Consider the following 21,960-nt stretch of genomic DNA (forward strand, 5'->3'; position numbering starts at 1 on the left):
GCACCAAAAGGCCGATCACTCGCAGTGTAATGTCGTTCGAGGGGAGTGAGGGGCGAGTCCCGCATAGTGAGGGTTGGACTCGACTTGTTGATTGGAGCATCGACGACTCGGAGCGGATTCTGAAGACTAATAAACTCCAGTGTGGAGATGAGGGAATTATCTGATGATCTGATAAACCGGATCTGATAAGATCTAATTAGCCAAGTCACAGTAGCGCTGCATGCCAGCCTCAACTTGACTGGCTCCCGATCCCCAGGGGTCCGTCTTTGACTAGGCACTAGCCCTGGTTGCATGGACTAGGTCCCTTGCAAGAGGTCGGATTGGATTGCATGTTTTTACTCTTTGGGGCCAGGTACCGATCGAACCCAAACAATACGGGAGAGGAGGGGGATCGGTAGTCGTAGAGAGAAAAATTTTCTTCTCTCGTGGGATGAAGGGGTCGTCCCTGTTGAGCAGACTTGGCCCATTACAGTACAGTCAAGCACTAGGTAAATTAGCATTTCAGCCCCAATTCGCCGCTGATCGATAAGATGTCCAGAGCTACTTAAAGCTACGTGTGACGATCAGGATTCGCCGGGCTAGCGGACAGCGGTTTCACAGAAGCCGTTCCATTGATTGATTAGATTGTGAATCTCTGTCAAGACATTCTGAGACTGCATCAAGCGGGATGCAGCAGGGATGTTTATCCCTTGTCAATGCGTTCATTATGTTGCAATGGAAACACTATCGACTTATGCATGAGACATGCATTGATGGGACGACAACTCTGGAAATACCCGTGGCATGGCACGATGGAATCGGCGAAACCGTAAGATATTATTTACGTAGTGCGCAGCCCATATTCCGAAACCTGGTGTTTTTGTTATCTCGTACAACTTCAGACCCTTGTTCCTAGACACATTGCATTCCGCAATCTAAAACATCTGGATCTTACCAACGCTCCGGCAGTCAGTGATCGTTGTTGGTTCATTCTACTAAAGCGTGAAGGCGGCTATTCTTCTTTGATCCCATATGAGGACCCAGGGGACACGCACCCACAGAGCTCCCGTCAAGAACCCTGGTAATGAAACGATGCAAAGCCACAGGCCACCATCAGGGACCAAATTCGTTTTAGGTTCTGTCGACATGCAGATGAACGGCGGAGAGAGATTTTACAGACAGGAATAGGACGGACCGCTTTGACTTCCCGAGATCCAGACTTCAACGTGATTGGCAGTTTTCTCTAAGTGAACAAACTTACTTTGGATCTTTTAGCCCTCATTCATATTTCTCTTGGGTGAATTTGGTGTGTAGCGTCAGTACCCATTGTACTCGATCGCTTTGAAGGTTTTTACCATCAAACTCTTTAAAAACATTCTAGAAGTTTTTCCTTAATTGGCTGCCTACCTCTACAGTTGCATCAAGAAAGGCTACATATCCTTGAGTAGGTCTCAACTGCCTCAGATTTTTCGTCCTTTTTCATATTCATTATTATAAAAGTAATTATTTCTTATGCTCTCTGCACCTCGGAGAACCTTCAAAACGGTGACGTGGGTACCATGCATGAATGTGAACATGGATCAACTATTAGGTTATCTGATTAGATCAAGCCGAAGATCAGCATGCCGCCTGTTGTACACATGAACTTTGGGCTGTGGCCAGTGCCCAAATCTGACGTCTTTTTTCTTTACTCTTTTCCTCTCCCCACAGCAGCACACTGTTTTCAACACTCAACACAGCAACATGATTTATTCATAAGAAATAATATCGTGATATTTCTTCCATATAATATTCCTCAATCTCTGTTTATCCAAGAGGTTTTGTGATAGTTGATAATTACTTTCTGTACGTCAGTGAGAATAGGGTACCTTCTTGCCCGGAACTCCCAAGCTCAGGTCCTCAACGTATGAAAAGGCAGCCCACACCTCCCTTCCGTCCCCCCACCCACAACTTGCATCATCCAAGGTCCAAAGGCCAGGGCCTGAAATCCCCACCATCATCACTCCCGCTTCATCACGGCTCTCAATTAATTATCGTCTGTCGTCCTGAACCCTGGACATTGCCTGTCACCTGTCTTTCTGGCCTCGCCTACGGCTGCCCACATGTCATGAGTCTACCATTACTTCCAGCGCCAGCCGCTGACGCCGCTCAACTTCGCTTAACCGCCCCCTAACGTCGTCGTTATCGTATTAGCCACAAACCGACGGACCAGCTGCTACTATTTTGCTTCTGTAATCGAGTGCGAAGCTCGCCTAGGATCCCACGTTACGGTGTCATTCTAAACAGCATCCCCTCGGGCGTCCGAGACTACGCCGACCGAGTATGGGTCCTTCAACTGATGAGCCTGGGGTTTGCCCTTGTCCTTGACACTCCTTGGTCACCTTGAGGCATTGTCGCTTCGAAGATTGAGTAATGGCTTCAACCCTTTCCTCGTCGGTTCGATTTCTGCTCGAATGTTTTTCCCGATCGACACACTCGTTCATTGAATGCCCAGTACGGCCCTCTCACGTCTTCATGATTGATATGTTTCATATCTTGTAGAACAGGTAAGTCAACAAGCGTCTAACCATCGTCTTGGCGCAGTTCTCAAATTGTTCAATACACCTATCATCCTATACACAAAAGCTTTGTACCGAGCTTTCCTGTTTTTCTTTTTTTCTTCGTTGTGTCGACAATGTTCTGCTCTGCTGAGCACCTCGTGCATTGTCATAATCTCTTACTCAATCACATCCCGCACATTTCTCCCCCTACCTCAACTTTCCATCCACCTTTGGCGTCCAAACTATGACCCGGACTCATTTCTCTCTGGCCTTGTTGCTGAGCGTTCTGGCCCCATTCGACCCATATTCGCCGGAACATCGGCAAGGTTGTTTGTGGGTGATGGTCCGTGTCTGGTACAGGAAAGCATCGACGCTCGCTCTTTTGTTACAGTTGTATGCCGAACGGACAAAATTTCTTATGGATATCGCAAACAAAACCATTTGTCAGAATGTGGCTCCCTTCATCTCGGGGCGACCCGCCCGTTGAGGATCCGTCGCCTGCATGGACCAAAAGCGATGTGGTTATCAATCACAAAGTTGATCAAGTGCTGACTGAGACCTTGAATTGACGGCCAGAACGGGCAAGTGCAATCGCTTGGCCTGCAACGAGTGTTGCATTTGTCTACGTGATATCTTCAATCTTGAAATTCCCTTTGCCTCGATTGCCGCCATAAGCCTTTCTGCCCAACGGCTTACCAGGTAGTTAATCCTGTGTTGAAGTGCAAAGATGGACCGACCTTTCCCTTGTCGGGGTTGGTTCCGATTTAAGGCCCAGTGTGATCAACCGAGCTACCAAATACGGAATCACGAATTTTATAAGCCCATACATCACATTTGCGACCCAGCAGATGACGAGAGTCACTCTTCACGACTTGGTCTGTTCTCTTGTGCTCTGATTTGGGACACACTTGAAGTAGCTGATGAGCCCAACATTCGAGTAAGCTCGTCACATTCAAAGACTAAGTAGAGTGTCGACCAAGTCGTGACGCAATCCATCGAGTGGGTTTCCTGCTCATTTGGCACCAAAGGTCAATCGCCTTGTCAACGAGAGAACCAATATCCCACGCACCCACGCCGTATCCTGGAACAGTACAGTGCTCTACAATTGTTTTTAGCATAATACATACATAACAAGCTCATTTTACTGTACTCCCGACGGCAAAGAGCTCCACCATACATGCATCCAAAACAGAGTCCCAGGTATCTCGGCTCACACCACTTTGATTCAATCAGCCAAAAGTAACGCTACATCAACGGCCTCACGTCAGGGTCTTGACTTTTACCTCTCCTGGACCGGGTACGCGCCTTGACTGCCCCTCCTTTCAACTTGTCATTGCTACTAACCATGCACATGCAGAACACTATTATAGTCGGGTTTTGCTTGTACCTGCCACTCTCGCGGGTCGATGAGTAATTACTCGACGTTGACAGGCTGGATTATACTGTCATCCACACGCCCCCTTCGATCAGGTCAACCGCATTGTATCACATCCCACGCCTCGAGTTTTCTCAAGCGAATCACCGTGACGCCGATTCTAAGACGGCTTACGACCGTTTGTTTTGTCGCAATTCCAATTCGCGGCCTCCGTGTTTTGTACCCCGGCTGATGCCCACTCACCCCGAGTCCTGGTTCCGCGTGGTCACTAAGTGACCGAAGCAACCTGGTGTTAGTCCACCCTATATTCTCTAATAGTACTTGGCCTGTGATTCATGCACCAGGGTGAGGCTTCTGGCTGACCATAATATTCCCTAAAAGGGCCATCCATTCTACTACATGCACACACCTCCAGACGTTACCGTCGGCTGCCTCGATTGTTACTGGCGCCATTTGTTGATCGAAACTACACTCTATCGCTACTGTCATTACTAGCACCATTGCCTGAATTGCCTAAAAGCGCCATACTTTTTACTAACTCGTCTTCCAGTCTACCAACAAGCTGAGAGATTGACAGAAGCAACAATGGACATCACTGGGCTTTCGATCATGAATGCCCAGGCATCCAGGCAACCTGGGCCACATCTGTTGCATCAACTGGTTAAGCCTCCAAGCCAAAATGTTGCTCTGGATTATATGGGAAGCAACCAGCGAGTAAATCTTACATACCATCAGCTGCATGAAGCCGCATCATCCCTCGCCAGCCGCATCACCAAAACCTCGGGCAGTGCCCAGGGCCAGTTTGTTGTCCCTGTCCTCATTCACCAGTCCCCTTCACTCTATATCTCCCTTTTGGCCATCCTGAAGGCCGGAGGAGCCTTCTGCCCTCTGAACATCGACGCACCACCGGAACGGGTGAAATTTATTCTTGGCGATGTAGCGGCAACAGTGGTGCTCGTATCAAAAGAGCTTGCCTCCGCGATACCTAATGGCATTAGTGCAGCCGTGATCATAGTTGATGAGGAAGAAGACCAAAGCAGCACACTTCAAAGTCTATCGACTGAAGTCAACTCTCGGGTTCCCGAACCAGAAGACCTGGCCTATGTCATGTATACTTCCGGTTCGACAGGAACGCCCAAAGGTGTGGGAATTTCCCATGATGCTGCGACACAAGCTCTTATTGCACACGACAGACATATTCCATCATTCTCTCGCTTTCTACAGTTCGCAGCACCCACATTTGATGTTTCTGTTTTTGAAATATTCTTCCCATTCTTCCGAGGAGCGACTTTGGTCAGTGTGCGAAGAATCGAGATGTTGGACGATCTTCCTGGGGTATTGCGTGCCATGGAGGTAGACGCTTGCGAACTCACACCAACAGTCGCCGGAAGTCTGTTGCGGACAAGAGCGAATGCACCGGACCTCAAGGTGTTGTTGACTATCGGTGAAATGCTCAATGCACCCGTTGTCGAAGAATTTGGAGGCGATGAAAACAGACCAAGCATGCTTTGGGCAATGTACGGTCCGACTGAGGCGACTATTCATTGGTAAGTTGAAATATTCCGGTCAAAGGTCAAGGCTAACATGTCTAAAGTACACTCCAAGCGGAATTTTCTTCTGACTCTTCAACGGGAAACATTGGTGTACCCTTAGACACAGTCTCATGTTTTATCATTGAAACCCCTGATTCAGATAGTGAACAATCTGAGATACGAATTCTTCCCCAAGGGGAGGTTGGAGAACTAGCTGTGGGCGGCTACCAACTAGCCACTGGCTATATCAACCGGCCTGAACAGACAAATTCGGTTTTCATTGATTCGCCCTTTGGTCGCATTTATCGTACAGGCGACAAAGCTCGGCTACTCCCAAATGGAAAGCTGGAATGCCTTGGTCGATTATCAGATGGGCAAGTGAAGCTGCGAGGGCAGCGCTTAGAGCTAGGCGAAGTGGAACAAGCTGTCCTTCGCACATCAGGATGTCACAGCGCTGTAGCAGCGGTGGCGAGATCTATCCTGGTGGTGTTTTGCGCCGTGGATGCAGGTGTTACAGAAGATGCTGTTCTGAAGCACTGCGGAGATTGGCTGCCGCAGTACATGGTTCCCGGAGAAGTGGTTTTGATGTCTGAATTTCCTAGACTACCCAGCGGCAAGGTCGATAGGAAAAGGCTCAAGGCAGAGTACGAGGAACACAAAGAAGCCATGTTAGAAGACATTGCAGACTCCGAACCTATGGATGAGTTCGAGTCAAATCTTCTGGTGGTCGTGTCTCGTGTCATGAATTTCAAAGTCACCAAGTCCACATCTCTCGCTGCTATCGGGATGGACTCTCTCAGCGCAATCAAACTTGCCTCAGGTCTTCGGAATGCAGGATATAGCATTGATACGACCGATCTGCTCACAGCGAAAACTGTATTCGACATTGTTTTCGCTGCACGGAGGCAGATACAAAGTCAAACTGTCAGCTCCCCGCCGGCCTCAACAAACCTGTCGCTAGACTTCAGCCAAGTTTTGCAGCAGAACGCCACCCTGGCTGACATGAGCGGCTTGGTTGAAGAGATAATCCCATGTACTCCGTTGCAAGCGGCCATGCTGGCTGAAACGTCTCACAGCTCAACTGCGTATTGCAACCAGGTCGAGCTCACTATTCCACTCAGCTACTCTGCCTATCAAATTTCCGAATCGTTCGCGCATCTATCGCAGAAGAACCCAATTCTACGCACCGGATTTGCGATTGTTGATGGAAGATTCGTCACCCTTGTCTACGGGGAACTCCGACCTGAGCAAATCAAAGTCGTTGACCAGGTTCAAGGTGACTTCTCGCTTTCATCACCGGAAGATTTTGGCTCCCCTATGAGACTTCAGATTCAACGAGATTCCGTGGATGAAAAATCCCGTGTCCTTTTGCAGATACATCACTCACTATACGATGGCTGGTCCATGGATGTTCTGCTTTCTGATTGGTCTAAGCTGCTTTTGCAAGAACCAGTATCAGAGCATTCGTCGTTTCGTGAGGTTGTTAATTTTTACCAACAACTGCAAACCAGTGATGATGCACGGATGTTTTGGACTGAAAACCTCGTGGGATGGAAGCAAACACCACTGCCCAAGCTGCGCGATAAGCTTGTTCACTCGAGTGAGGTCCTTTCATTCCGAAGACCTATGTCACTTTCTCGTAGTAGAGTTGCTGCAGAAGCCCAGAGGAATGGCTTCAGCCCCCAGGTTTTGTTCCAGGCATCGCTAGCTTTGTTATGGACTAGTGTTACAGGAGTGCGGGATATCACAATCGGTTCAGTAACATCTGGAAGAACTATCCCGGTGATAGACATTGAACAAATCATTGGACCTTGTATTGCTGCGCTGCCCGTCAGGATAGACTTCGACAAGGTTTCTATTGGTCTGGACCTACTCAAAAACCTACACTCCAGCAACAGAAAGATTATGCAACACTGCACAGTCTCTCTGTCAGAGGTTAAGAAGTTAGTTGGGTTGCAACTCGGAGAGAGTCTGTATGATGTACTATTTGTGTACCAGGAGTCACTCGCTAGCTCAGAGCGAACACAATGCATAGTTAAAGAAGCCACTCATCTTGACCGCTTGGAAACGCCCATCTTGTTCGAAGTCGAGCCGACAGAAGACGGATTCACGTTGCAAGTTACATACCATGAAGCGATCGTGCCACCAGCAACAGTTCAGCACATGGTTGATCAATTTGAGGCGTTAGCACACTCAATCTTGGAAAGGCCTACCCAAGAGATCAAGTGTGCATTGAGTGAGATCAAATGCACTCCGTCTGTTGACAATATCAATGCATCTCCACCCGAACGAGTCCCTGACTTAGCGCGGCTTTTTGAGGATGTTGTTCACAAACACCCAGAGGAGAATGCCCTGCTATTTTTGCACTCTCTGGAAGTTGTGAATAGTGTGGTTTGGTCATTCCGAGAACTGAACAATGAGGCAAATCAGATCGCGCATTACTTGCACAGCTGTGGTATCCAAGTCGGTCAGGTGGTGGCCGTGATCATGGAAAAATCGCCTGCTCTGTATGCATCAATCTTGGCCATCATCAAGTGCGGTTGTGGATATCTGCCAATTCTCCCTTCAACACCTCTTGCCCGTACTCGCGAGATTTTATTACAAGCCGAGATCAAGTACTGTTTGCTTGACAGTTCATCCGACCAGCTTGCATCCATGCCTGGGTTGTCAACCATTGCTGTCAACACTAACTTGTTCAACGAATTCTCCACAGCCAACTTAGACAATGAAGTTGATGGATCTCGACTTGCGTACGTGATTTATACGTCAGGTACTACGGGGACCCCAAAAGGTGTCGCCGTTCAGCAACAGAGCATTGCTGCGAACATTGAACATCTCGAGGCAACGTACCCGAGGCCCTCCAGCTCACAAGGTCGGCTCCTTCAAGCATGTTCTCAAGCTTTCGATGTATCGGTTTTCGAAATATTCTATACTTGGTGCGCCGGTATGTGTCTATGCGCAGGCACCAATGACACAATTCTGGAGGACATTGAACGTTCAATACGCGACCTTGAGATTACGCACCTTAGCATGACACCGACTGTGGCTGCCCTTGTCGACCCTTCAAACGTCCCAAGTGTGCAATTCCTTGTCACGGCCGGTGAGCCCATGACACAGGCCGTACACAACAAATGGTGTCACCAGCTGTGGCAGGGCTATGGTCCCTCTGAAACCACGAATATCTGCACAGTCAAGAAGATGGCGGCAGATGACCATATCGAGCACTTGGGGCACGTGTTCCCTAATACCTCCGTTGTAGTCCTCTCCCCAGAAACGCTTGACACTGTGCCTCTGAATTGGGTCGGGGAGTTCTGTTTTGGCGGTGCGCAGGTTGCTCAAGGCTACCTAAACATGCCAGAGCTCACAGCGCAAAAGTTTATCCATCACCCTCAGTATGGAAAGCTCTACCGATCCGGAGACATGGGACGCATGCTTCCTGATGGGTCTTTGGTAATTCTAGGTCGTATCGATGACCAGGTGAAGTTGAGAGGCCAACGAATTGAGATAGGCGAGATCAACAGCACAGTCACCATGGCTGGATTTGCAACCTCAGCTGCTACGGTCTTAGTGCAACATGAGGAAAGCACTATAAAACAGTTAGCCCTCTTCTTTGTTCCTCGGCATGAACCTACTGAGTTCCGTATGCTGGAGATTGACAATGAAGTTCAACAGTCTTTGGCTGCGCACATGCAATCACGCCTGCCTGGATATATGGTACCATCTTACCTTGTGCCGATCTCTTCTATGCCGATGACATCGAGCGGAAAAGTAGACAAACGTCGTTTGCATGACTGTTTCAACAAGCTGGACCGACACTATCTCGAAGAGGTGTCGAGATCGTCTAGCGATAATCCAGATGATGGTGACTGGAGTCAAATGGACCTGGTAATCTCTGAAGTCATCAAAGAATCCGTGGCAGCATCCGTTGGTGGTTTCGGTCGATGGACGCCCTTCACCATCCTCGGAGTAGACTCCATCTCAGCGATTGATCTTGCTCGTGCCCTAAGTGCAAAATTAGGGGCCCGTGTTGCAGTATCTGATATCCTGCGCAATCCAACTATCGCCCAACTGGCAAAGCATCTGGAGGGGAAGCCTTCGTATGAAGCGACGGCATTTGAGGACACTCAAAGGGAATTTTTCCCTGCCGCCTTCACCGCCGCAATAAAAGAACTCTTCCTCGGGGAGTCAAAGGCCATCAAAGATGTCTTGCCATGTACACCCTTACAAGAAGCAATGCTGTCTCGTGGACAAAGAGGCTACTATAACAAAGTTCTCTTGCGTCTGAAGGCGGAACCTGGGGCAATCCGATCATATTGGGAAGTAATGTCAAAGAGGCATGATATCCTCCGCACCTGTTTCGCTACGACGACAGACTCTAAGCATGCTATTGCTCAGGTTGTCCTGGAAGATTGGGAAATTCCCTGGAGAAAATTTGACATCAGTGAACCATCGTTTGATGGAGCGATCGAAGAACATCTTAAATCTTTGCCAGACCCAGTTGACTCTAGAACCCCGCCTGTGTCTCTAGCTCTTCTTCGATACAGAGGTTCCGCGTTCCTTTCGTTTATCTGCCACCATGCGCTATATGATGGCGTGGCGATGGAGCGACTGCTGAAAGAAGTGGAAGCGTTGGCTGGCGGCGATGCTCTGCTACCCCCAGTGTCGTATAAAGAGTTTCTGAAGATTTCGACCAATCTACCCAACGACACCGAGGAGTTTTGGCAACAGCACCTTCGAGGACACAAGGCATTGTCAATATTCACACAGTCAAGTTCAAGTAAGATTGACCAGAGTACTTGTACCACATCCCTGGACATGCCCCTTGCCGATCTGCAGGGACGTCTCCGTGACTTCGGTACGACTCTTCTCTCAGTTTGTCAAGCAAGTTGGGCCACTGTTCTTGCGATGACCTACCGGCAACCCGATGTGTGCTTTGGAAATGTTATGAGCGGTCGAACGCTGGATATTGATGGTCTGGAAAGGCTTGTGGCGCCCTGTTTCAATACCATACCCATTCGAGTTGACTTGCCGACAACATCGAGCAACATCGACATGGTCAAGCACTTGCAAAAGCTAAACACGGAGCTGCTCACATACCAATTCACCCCATTGCGTCTGATACAGCGAAGTATCAACCGTACTGGTAAACACATATTTGATACCCTATTGCTGCTACAAAAGCCGCTACAAGACATCGATCAAACTGTCTGGGAACTCGAAGCAGACTCTGGAGATATGGACATCCCTTTAGTTTGTGAGGTGGTTCCCTGTCCGGGGCTGAACTCACTAGTCATCAATCTTCATCGGGATATGAGTATTGTAACCGAAGACGTTGCCTCAGCTATGGCTGACGCGTTCAAGGTGATACTGAAGGCCATTTTGACAGCTCCTCACTCAACCCCAATGACTATTGAGGATCTTCCTGACAGCTTGCGCTCGATACTGCAGCAGCTCGAGCCCCAGCATGAAAAGAAAGACAACACAGGGCAGATGCCTGACGAGGAGGAACAATGGAGCGAAGTTGAACTAGATGTCCGTCAAGTTCTGGCCAAGCTCTCTGGAGTGAGTGACCATCAAATCAAGCGCCGCACAACCATCTTTCAACTTGGCCTAGACAGTATAAACGCAGTTCAAGTGGCTTCAATTCTCCGTCAGCGCGGATTTACCGTTTCTGCGTCTGATGTAATTGAATGTCCGAGTTGCTCCAAGATAGCTGCCAAGCTACTGGAAAACCGCTCAAGAACGAAGAGCGAGGATTTGAAAAGATACGACATTGGTCGATTCTCACATCAAGTCTACTCCGAGGTTGCTGGCCGGATACCTCAAACAGCGACTATTGAAGCGGTTCTTCCCTGCACACCTTTGCAGTCCGCCATGCTGGCATCGTTCATGCAATCTGGGGGCGAAAACTATCTCAACGCAATGGAGTATATTGCCACAGATGAGATCTCGCTAGAGAGTCTTGAAAAGGCTTGGCAGTTGCTCCATGACCGACACCCCATGCTAAGAACTGGTTTTGTGCCTGTCCAACACCCTGATGCCACATTTGCTATGGTTAGGTATGCACCAGGTTCGATGAAAACGCCCTTGAGTATTGCAGAATCCGAGGGCGATGAGGCATCCGAATTGTTGCATTTGAAGGGCAATACGAGCGAAAGAGTTCTTGCTGCATTGCACCAACCCCCTTGGAAAGTGGTTCTGGCCCAGACCTCCCAACAAACCTCAATGAAATTTGTTGCTCACCATGTACTTTACGATGCGCCTGCACTTCAAATGATGCTTGATGATCTTTCTCGACTTGTCAAGAGCGAACGACTGCCGCCAGTGTCAAGGATTGAGCCTGCCGTGTCGGCGATTCTGAGTAACTCACTGGGCGAGCAAGGGTCAGAGAAAGCTTTTTGGGAGGCCAAGGCAAGCAGTACTGTTGTCAACAAATTCCCATTGATGGCTCCGCTGCGAGTTGAGAGTCGATGTATGCTGGCTGACACAACTGTGGCATCTCTATCATTTACCAAACTCAAGCGTGCTACTCAAGCCTCAAATGTAACCGTCCAAGCAGTCATCCAGGCGGCCTGGACCCGAGTGCTGGCCTCCTATTTGGGTGAGAACTCGGTGGTCTTTGGAGTTGCACTATCTGGAAGAACGACCGATGAGACCAAAGACGCCCCGTTCCCATGCCTCAACACAGTTCCCGTTGTGGCGAACAATGTTACGTCTAATGCTGAGCTGGTCAGCTACATGATGGAATACAATCAGCGCCTTCACAAGCATCAATTTTCACCACTTGGGAAAGTTCAGAGATGGCTGGGACATCCAGCTGGCCCTGTGTTTGACACGTTGATTGCTTATCAAAAAATGCCAGACGCCGGATCTTCCTCTTTACCGTGGAAGCTGGTCAAGGATGAGGCAAGAGTCGAGTATTCAGTTTCATTGGAAATTGAACCTACAGAAGATGACCATGTTCGTCTGTGTATAACCTATTACAACGATATACTTCCTCGCGAGCAGGCACAGCTCCTGATGAAGCAATTCGACTCTTCGCTGAACCACATCGCCTGCAATAATCTCGCTGCTGAAGATGAGGCTTTTCATCTTTCGCCAGACTTGTACTCTGTTCTACCTCCCTCGCATCCAGTACTCGATGCCCCTGTCCAATTCTTGCACCAATTCGTGGAACTGGGAGCAGTTGTTCACCCAAATAAACTTGCTCTTGAGTTTGTCTCGGCTTTTGATGGAGACACATGCCTTAAACAACAATGGGACTACCGCCAGCTCAATATCATGGGAAACAGGGTGGCCAACATGCTTCAAGAAAATCTCACTCCTGGCAGTATTGTCGCAATCCACTTCGACAAATGCCCCGAGGCGTACTTTTCCATCCTGGGTATTCTCAAAGCTGGCTGCTCTTTTGTTGCGCTTGATCCCTCTGCACCAAAGGCTCGAAAGCAGTTTATTGTTGAAGATTCAAAAGCACCTTGTCTGCTCACACGGAGTTTGGAAGACCTCGACTTCGAAGTCAAAACTGCTATTTTGGAAGTGAGGATCGAGTCTTTGAGTGCGCTGGAACAAGAAGAGCTTGTTTTCCAACCAGTAATCTCCCCCTCAGACACCTGTTATTGCCTCTATACTTCTGGGACTACAGGAACTCCCAAAGGCTGTGAGATCACCCATGATAATGCTGTTCAAGCAATGATGGCCTTCCAAGAGCTTTTCAAGGGCCATTGGGATGCTGATTCACGCTGGCTTCAATTCGCAGCCTTACATTTTGACGTTTCCGTCCTCGAGCAGTATTGGAGCTGGTCTGTGGGTATGGCTGTTGTTGCTGCTCCAAAAGATCTCATTCTAGACGACTTGACAGCATCCATCAACAAGCTTGAGATTACGCATATTGATCTAACACCAAGTCTGGCACGGCTAACACACCCCGACGAGATCCCTAGCCTCTGCCGTGGTGTCTTTATCACTGGCGGAGAACAGCTCAAGCAAGAGATTCTTGATGTTTGGGGACCGAAAGCAGTCATTTATAATGCCTACGGTCCAACAGAGGCCACTATCGGTGTTACTATGTTTCAGCGTGTGCCCGTCAATGGTCGACCCAGTAACATCGGAAAGCAGTTCCCCAACGTTGGTTCATTCATATTCAAACAAAATACAAACACGCCTGTTTTACGTGGCGCTGTTGGTGAGCTTTGCGTATCAGGCAAACTGGTCGGAAAAGGCTACCTCAACCGACCTCAACTCACAGAGGAGCGATTCCCTACACTGGAGGAGTTTGGTGAACGCGTTTACAGGACTGGAGATCTTGTACGCGTCCTGTATGATGGCTGCTTCGACTTCCTGGGTCGGGCTGACGACCAAGTCAAACTGCGAGGCCAACGGCTCGAAATCGCAGAGATCAACCACATCATCCGCACTGACGTTACTGAGGTCCACGACGCTGCGACAATCGTGGCTCGACATGGAACCAGTGGCAAGGATGTCTTGGTATCATTCATTGTCGGCGAGCACCTAACCACAGGGTCGCTCAGAGTTGTGTCGGATGAAGAGGGTCTAGCTAATAAAGCAAAAGAAGCCTGCCGTGCCAAGCTTCCAGGATACATGGTGCCGACGTATATTCTCCGTCTTCCATATATCCCGCTGTCTTCTAACAACAAGGCCGAGATAAAGGATTTGAAGAAGCTCTTCAGTGAACTCGCGCCTGAACAGCTCATGGAGCTATCTCATGCCGCAACAGCTCCCGTTTCGCAAGGTGCTCGGGATATTCTTGCTCTGCTATACGACGCTTTGACGCAGTTTAGTAACATCAACAAAGATGATCTTTCATCAACGACAAGCATATTCGATGTTGGCGTGGACTCAATCACAGCACTCAGACTGGCCTCGCTCCTCAAATCGCGTGGTCTACATGCAGTGTCACCTGCCATGTTGCTCAAAAACCCTGTCATTGGTGATCTTGCAAACTATCTTGCTAAGGCCGCTTCAAGTCAAAGGCAGAAGCTCGCCAGAGAAACCAAACAGTCCATCCAAGCGTATGCGCATCGGCACCGTGGCTTAGTCTATAGCAGTCTCAATATTGGGCCAGCGGATATCGAGTATATTGCGCCATGCTCACCGTTGCAACAAGGAATCATTTCGCGGTCCCTTACGAGTACAAAACCTGGGGCTTACTTCAATACTTTCCAGTTGAATCTCAACCAGTCTACGACTACAACAAAGCTTCAACAGGCATGGAAGGATTTAGTATTCTCTGAGAGCATCCTGAGGACCGTCTTCGTACCTTCCACAGATGGCTTCTTACAAGTTGCTTTGCGAAACCCTCTCTTCCCCTGGGAATCCACCGCCTTTGGCTCAAACGAATTGGCCGAAGACTACCTTGCAGAGCAAAAAGAGAATTGGATACAACGGAACAAATCTTTGATTACGCAGCCTTTGTTGTTGACTTATGTCGAAACACCTACATCAAGATTGTTGACTGTTCATATTTTCCACGCACTGTATGATGGAAACAGCTTCGATCTCATGATGGATAGAGTAGCTGTAAATTACGCAGGTAACTCTATTAAGAAAGCTCCTTCGTTCTTTGAAGCTCTCACGTCTGGCCCTTTGACAAGACATGACAACTGTAAGGGTTTCTGGGAGAAGCATCTGGAAGGCTGGACACCCTCTTCGATCACATCACATGAGAGCAGCGCTCACAACTCAGTCGTTGTTGCTGAACGTGAGATGCTTATCTCAAACTTCGAGGCAATTCGATCTTCACATAACGTCACACTCCAGGCCGTGATAATGGCACTTTGGACTTCTGTTTTGCAGAACCTCGTTCAAAGCCAAATCACTATTGGCGTTGTCGTATCGGGGAGAGCAATTGATCTCCCAGGGGTAGAAAACACCATTGGTCCGCTATTCAATACTGTGCCTTTCTTCCGCCAAGCTGTTCAACAAGATGATTGGAGATCGCTAGTCCGACGATGTCATGACTTCAATGCTTCGGTTCTTGACTTCCAACACGTTCCTCTGAAGAATATCCAGAAGTGGTGCTCTCATAACAAAGCTCTGTTCGACACCCTCCTCACCTACCAAATTGAAGAAGCCAAGACAGGTGACAATGAGCTGCCTTTTGAGATTCAGAATAGCGAAGTAACTCCTGACTACCCGCTTGCTCTTGAGGTTGTCTATACAAAAAAGGGCAAACTCCGATTTACGCTTATTGCTCAGGGACATGTGGTCTCTCAGTCGGTTCTGGACGACCTCCTCAACGAGATCGAGCGTTTTGCCGACCTAGTGGCGGAGTCACCACAGAGTGAAGTGCCTGTTCCACAATTCAAGATTCCTCTCATCGACAACTTCCACGGTGTCAATGCAGAAAACGACAGCCAGAACAGTTTTGAATGGACGTCAGAAGCCCGAACAATACAAAACGAAATCTCTCTACTGGCCGGTATTAACCCTGTAGACATTGCAGAAGATGCTTCCATTCTGGAGCTCGGCCTTGACAGCATCGACGTGATCAAGCTTGCAGCCAAGCTCAAGAAAAAGAGCATCAATCTAGCCCCTTCACAGATCATGCGTCAACAAACAATCGCCAAAATGATCACCGAGCTAGCAAGTCTCATCAATGACTCTTCACACCCCACAAGAGACAGCCTCCTGTCGCTCATTGGAGACAGGTTGTGCGAACATCTTGAGGCTTCGGGAGTGGATATGAGCAATGTAGAATCTGTGTTACCGCCCACCCACCTTCAGGAATCGATGGTAGCCGGAATGATCCATTCTGGCTTTGAGGCCTATTTCAACCACGATATTCTACGGGTGTCCGACCATGTTGATACTGCACAGCTCATTCAAGCTTGGAAGCACCTCATACACCAAACACCAGTTTTGAGGACAGGCTTCTATCAAGTGGAGAGTCAGGACTTTGACATGACATTTTGTCAAGTGGTGTCGAAATCCCTCGATATCGATTTTGAGGTAACGAGAATTGAAGACCTCAGCGAGTTATACCAGATCACCGATGCTGCCAAGTTCGTGGCTAAGAATGGGCGAGGACAAAAACAACTTTTTCAGTTGAAGCTGGCGGTCATAGGCCAAGAACGATACATGGTTCTCTCCATTGCTCACGCTCTCTACGATGGGTGGTCTTTAAGTTTACTATTCCAAGATCTCCAGACACTGTTAGAGGAAAGATCGATCACTCGGCCTCCAGTAGAGCAATTCCTCGCGAGAGTGATGGATTCCACAACTCACAAGGGCAAGGACTTTTGGATGCAATATTTACAAGACGCTCCACCATCAACCATTCCCACAAAAGCCCGGCTCCCCACAGTTGAGGAAAAGGTCCAACGATTTGAGTCGGTATCGAAAGTCAGTCTATTGGAGATAGAAGCAGCCTGTAAAAGGCTGTCGGTCAGTCTACAGGTACTCTGTCAAGCTTGTTGGGCAGTCACTCTAGCACGCCAGATCCGAAGCACAGACGTGACATTTGGCACCGTCTTATCGGGGAGAGACTTCGATGGAGCCGACAGTCTGGTATTTCCAACAATGAACACAGTTGCCTTGCGATGCATACTGCATGGCTCGGCAGCTGAGTTTCTGCGTTATCTAGAAGAAAACATGACTGACATTCGGGACTTCCAACACTATCCCCTCCGTAAAGCTCAATCGGCCGCAAAAGTTGACGGACAAGACTTGTTCAATACCTTGTTCATACTTCAAAGGTCACCGGTATCGAGTGACCCAGCGGATCGCCCTCTGTTGACCTCGGTTGAAGCGTCGTCGTCCACTGAGTATCCTCTCTGCGTGGAAGCTGAAGCTGTCTCAGACTCTCTAGTGTGGAGACTCGCACTACAGCCCCAGTGTAGCTGGGATGGAGGTCCTCAGAGTCTGCTCGAGACGCTAGATAGTGTCATGAGCTTTCTGCTGAAATCGAAAGATCCTGAAATCCTGTCGTTTGGCGAACGAGGCGTGTCAATTTGTGGCACGCCTCCAGTAGCTCTACTAGAGAGCATCATCCACGAAGATGCTTCCGATAATTATTCATCAAGAGATGGGAAGATTGAGTGGAACCAAAACGAAGTAGGAATTCGGGAGGTTCTCCATCAGGTCTCGAATGTTCCAATTTCGTCCATCAAGCTTTCCGACAATCTGTACCACCTTGGACTGGACTCAATCAGTGCCATCAAGGTATCATCTCTTCTACGAAAAGCGGGCATATATCTCCGACCACAAGATCTCATCAAATCCTCAAGCATATCGGAAATGGCTCGAAAGGCAGACACTAAGCTCAAGAAGCCTTTGCAAACTCTTGAAACTGCCAAGGAATGGGTACCTCCCGCTGACATTGATGTGAACAAGCTGCTTGCCGACAATGGCATAAACAAGGACAACGCAGAAGTTCTACCTGCATTGCCGATGCAAGTTTACATGTTGACTGCATGGGAAAATTCCGATGGTTCTGTCTTCTTCCCTGAGTTTCCCTGTCGGATCAAAACCTCGGCTAGCCTGGGAGAGATTGATCAAGCTTGGGGCAAGCTTGTGTCCGAAACACCACTTCTACGAACCTGTTTTGCTTCCACACAGTCTCCGGCCACCCCTTTCGTACAAATCATTCTTAAAGAACCGGATATTCCGCTTTCAGGTTTGCAATCGAAAGAACGCTCAAACTGCTGTATCCGGCCGTTGGTCGAGGCAAACATCGAACAGGAGGACAAAGACACATGGCTTTTACGTCTCAAACTACACCATGCTCTGTATGACGGAGTCAGTCTTCCTGCACTATTACAGCGACTCTCTGAGTTACTGAATGGCTCTGGTACTATGGCAAATAAAGGCCTCTCGCAGTGGAAGCAATTTGCAATGCGCCACACTGTGGATGAAGCTCGAATCGCAAGGCGAGAATTCTGGACATCGTATCTCAAGGGCTCATCTTCCAATCCTATCATCACCAACTCTGACGCAGACGTCAAGATGCGAACCTCGCATTTGAACCGGTCTGCCATCTCAGACATCAGTCTCATCCAGGCCCTTGCTACCCAATCTGGCGTTTCCTTCCAGTCTTTGTTTCTCTCAGCTTACGCCAGAGCACTTGCCAAACAGAACAATGTCTCTGATGTTGTGTTTGGTTTGTATCTTGCCAATCGAGCTGCTGGCGAGGACCTCCCTCAAACTTACCCCACCTTGAATCTTGTACCTTTGAGGGTCAGCTTACCTGTCAATCGACCTTTAGCGGCTGTTACCGCCGACATTCAAAGAGATATCCACCTCATCACGTCTGAAGGTCGGGCAGAGGTTGGTCTTTGGGAGATTGCACAGTGGACAGGAATTGGAATAACCTCATTTGTGAATTTCCTAACCCTCCCCGGCGACACCGATCCAACTGGGAACTCCATCACGGTATTACCTGAGACGAACACAGATATTGCTGTCAAAGATAGCTTACCTGATCGTCCCCGGACACCCTACTTGGAAAGCATCGTCAGAAACGATATTCCGGTAAGTCATCTTGTTTTTTTACCAAGTTAGCTTTACGATTACTAACGCGCGCCGTTATAGATGGCTATCGATATTGAAGCGTCAGTTGATGGCAAGAATTTGGCTATTGGTGTTTTTGGCTCTTTGCAGCAGATCTCTCCTGAAGAGGCCTCGACCTTAGTTTCCAATATTGCAGAAATCTTGGATAAGGACATTTAGATATTATAGAGGAAAGCGATATGCATTCTTTTCATAGGTACTTGGCGTTAGGGATTCTAGACTATGCTTGGTATTTCTGTAGAAGGTAGACACAAATTGCATTTTGTATATCAATGATCAAGATTTCTGTCTAACATGAATTCCCGTGTTAACTCCGTAACTCCTGTGTAATGCTTCCCCTTGATCTCGCGGTGGAGTTCGTAGATATATGCTAAATTCCCAGCTCAGATGGTATGCTATTGGAGATTGAAAGAAGCAATGGGAAAAGGTATCCAAAAGGTTAATGTGGCTTAAGAGCAATACTCTAGTTATTGCTTGTTCACACAGAATACCCCAGCATTGATCTTTCAGGGAAAAGGATAATGTTGGCCAAACGCACAACCTCCGCTTCAGCTCGAGAATTTGGCGGTGTGCTTGTAGAACTCTTTGTATCGGTATCAATCTCCATCTCAGAATCTACCTCGCTCTTGGGCTTCGACTTTTCAGGAGGTGGTGTGCCAGAACGAGTGCCAGCGACTTCCCAAGGAGCGAGTCCCATGGCCTGTAATGAGGATGGCCCCCCGACTTCAGCGATTTCTTTTTCTCCGGGCCGAGTTTCAGCATCTTCTTCGACGATACCTCTGCCGGTGGAGTCAAAGTCAGGTCCGGGGTGGCCTCTTTGGAATGCTTTCCTCTGTCGCGCAAGATAAAGTGCATTTGTTTGCGTGAGTGGAGCTGCCGGTATGTACACCAACATGCTTACCTCACTCTTGCTGCCACTGGGTGTTTTGAGACCATAGTTGTTGCTGGAAAGGTAGTACGGGAGATCCGGATGCCAGAATATGTAGTCGCCGGGCTGCAGAGTTGGCAACGTGATCATGCTGTTTCTTAGATGCAGATGAGGATGCCAAGTTTCGGTAATTCTCTGTGCGTGACCGGGAACTGCCCCATGAATAATGGAATCGGGCTCTGTTTGCAACTTCCAGTTCTCGGGAGCAAGATATTCCTCCCATTCAGGTCCGGAACGATTCTCTGGTGGTGGGTTCTTGGTTGTGAAGAATGGACGAAGCAGGTAGTAAGCTGTCGCAAGCTTGGGTGAGGGCAAGAGACGCACCATCCCAGGCTCGACGGTTGAGAGGGCCAAGATTCCTTGGAACATGCGGAAGATAGTACAAGCACCGTAACCATTGTAAAGGTCAGTAGTCACAGATGTTCGGCTGGTACATTTCCATGGGTCATAATCCTCCCATTTGCCATGGAAGATGTGGTTATAGGTTCCCGCGTGCTGGTACCCATCGGGCTCCCAGCGTTCAAGGGACCCGTTATCGACCTGGGCGGTGATTCCTGCAGAGGATTGTAAAGCTTGTATCCAATCATTGGCGGATTGCGGCGGCTCATTAGGTGGGACATTGAGGCCGTTAGACTGGTTCTCGCTATTCCCATGCACACGTATGCGATCGACGTAGGTAATAGGAAGTCGTGTGACAAGTTGGTCGTCAGGGCTGGTCTCCCAGAGACCCATCATAAAGCGTTGGGCGCTCAGAACGTTAGGGTGCGCTCTCGAACGGACTTGCGCGGGAGTCCAGAAGAAGTCGAAGCATGCAGGGTCATGTTGCTGCAATGCTTTCGCTTTCACATGCCGTTTGCTATCAAGATAATCGACCGTCTCGCGGACTGCAGTATCGGTATCTGCTCTGGGAACAACCTTGCGGACGACTCCAACACCATAGCGCCTCAGATCATGCCCGAAACGGGCAGTCTGAACAGAGTCATCAAGATCGCCAAATTCGATTGAGGGAATAAGGTGGGCGCCAAGATCTTCTATATGACTAACCTCTTTGCGCAGCGCAGTAATGAGACGAGCCCAGCTAGCTTCGAGCTCGGCCTCGTGACCGCGAATGAGGTTCTGCTTGATGCGTGCAAAACGTGAGGGGAGAGCGATAGGTTCAGGACCCCAGAAGGAAATTACAGGTTGGTCTTTGTCAATGGAAGAATTGCTTATAGTTGGTGTTGAGCTGTTTGTCCTGGGAGTTGGTGACATCGATGACAAGCCGTTGGCTTTTAGTGAGGGCAAAGCCGTAGTTGTCGTGCTCGAATGGCTGCCGACCATCTTGCCAGGTATACTTGCAGCGAGGGCCGCAGTGAGCTTTGCCTCGTAGGATAACCTGGCACTTTCTGTAATGGCAGCGGTCACTAGTGAGGCCGCGATCGGGGCTGAAAGAGAGGCGCGATGGCGAGATTTTGTAATGCGACCAGTTTGTGTAAAGTTCAAGGCGTTGTTCTGCGAAGCTGCAGCAGCTGAAGTGGTGGTGGCGTTGGTGTTGTATGAAGATGCGCCTGAACTGGAGTTGGAGTTGGAGCTGGAACCGGAGCTGGAGATGGAGGGGTTCGAACGGCCAAGGCGGGTGCGGGAAAGAGCAGCTCTGACCTGTTGACCTGCCGCATCAGCGCCTTTTCTAGGCGGAAGGTGCACCCCTTCAGGCCCTCCTCCATCTTCTGGCTCTCCTCCTCCTCCGCCTCCTCCTACTCCTTCCGCCGCTATAACTGTTTCGACCCTTGTTGCCGCTCCCATGGTTGCAGCATCCCACTTCTCCTGCGCTTCTCTTAGGCTCCTTTGTTGTTTTGCCTCTCGTGCATCCTGATGTTCTACTTGATAGATCTGGCCATCCTCTTGCCCCATGTGACCCTGGAAAGCTTTTGACTTGGTATATCCGAGTCCACTTGTGAGGCCATCTCCTACCGCCACAGCTGCCACAGCTGCTACTCCAATCGCCGATACCAAGCCTTGAGCATGATCCAGCATGGGCGCGGAGACCTCTTCTTCACAGGTCGGCGGTAGATCGACTGTTGGTGTAGCCATATTTGCGTT

The 21,960-nt window shown here is 49.0% G+C and overlaps 2 protein-coding genes across 2 annotated transcripts, besides 2 other annotated features; one reads left to right on the forward strand and one right to left on the reverse strand.

The window, feature by feature from the left end:
* Positions 1-4,479: 4,479 nt before the first annotated feature.
* NPS2 lies at positions 4,480-19,112 on the forward strand (the record flags this gene model as incomplete). Its single annotated transcript, XM_009262400.1, has 4 exons — positions 4,480-5,441; positions 5,489-10,680; positions 10,717-18,914; positions 18,975-19,112. 4 exons carry the CDS (start codon positions 4,480-4,482, stop codon positions 19,110-19,112), a joined length of 14,490 nt encoding a protein of 4,829 aa, XP_009260675.1.
* A 319-nt stretch (positions 19,113-19,431) lies between these two features.
* FPSE_09284 (uncharacterized protein) lies at positions 19,432-21,951 on the reverse strand (the record flags this gene model as incomplete). Its single annotated transcript, XM_009262401.1, has 2 exons — positions 19,432-19,785; positions 19,855-21,951. The coding sequence occupies 2 exons, from the start codon at positions 21,949-21,951 to the stop codon at positions 19,432-19,434; spliced, it is 2,451 nt and encodes an 816-aa protein (XP_009260676.1).
* Positions 21,594-21,622: a microsatellite.
* A 2-nt stretch (positions 21,952-21,953) lies between the features above and the next one.
* Positions 21,954-21,960: part of a microsatellite that runs on past the window's edge.

This window comes from Fusarium pseudograminearum, chromosome 3 (assembly GCF_000303195.2).
Source record: "Fusarium pseudograminearum CS3096 chromosome 3, whole genome shotgun sequence".
NCBI classification, from domain to species: Eukaryota; Fungi; Ascomycota; class Sordariomycetes; order Hypocreales; family Nectriaceae; genus Fusarium; species Fusarium pseudograminearum.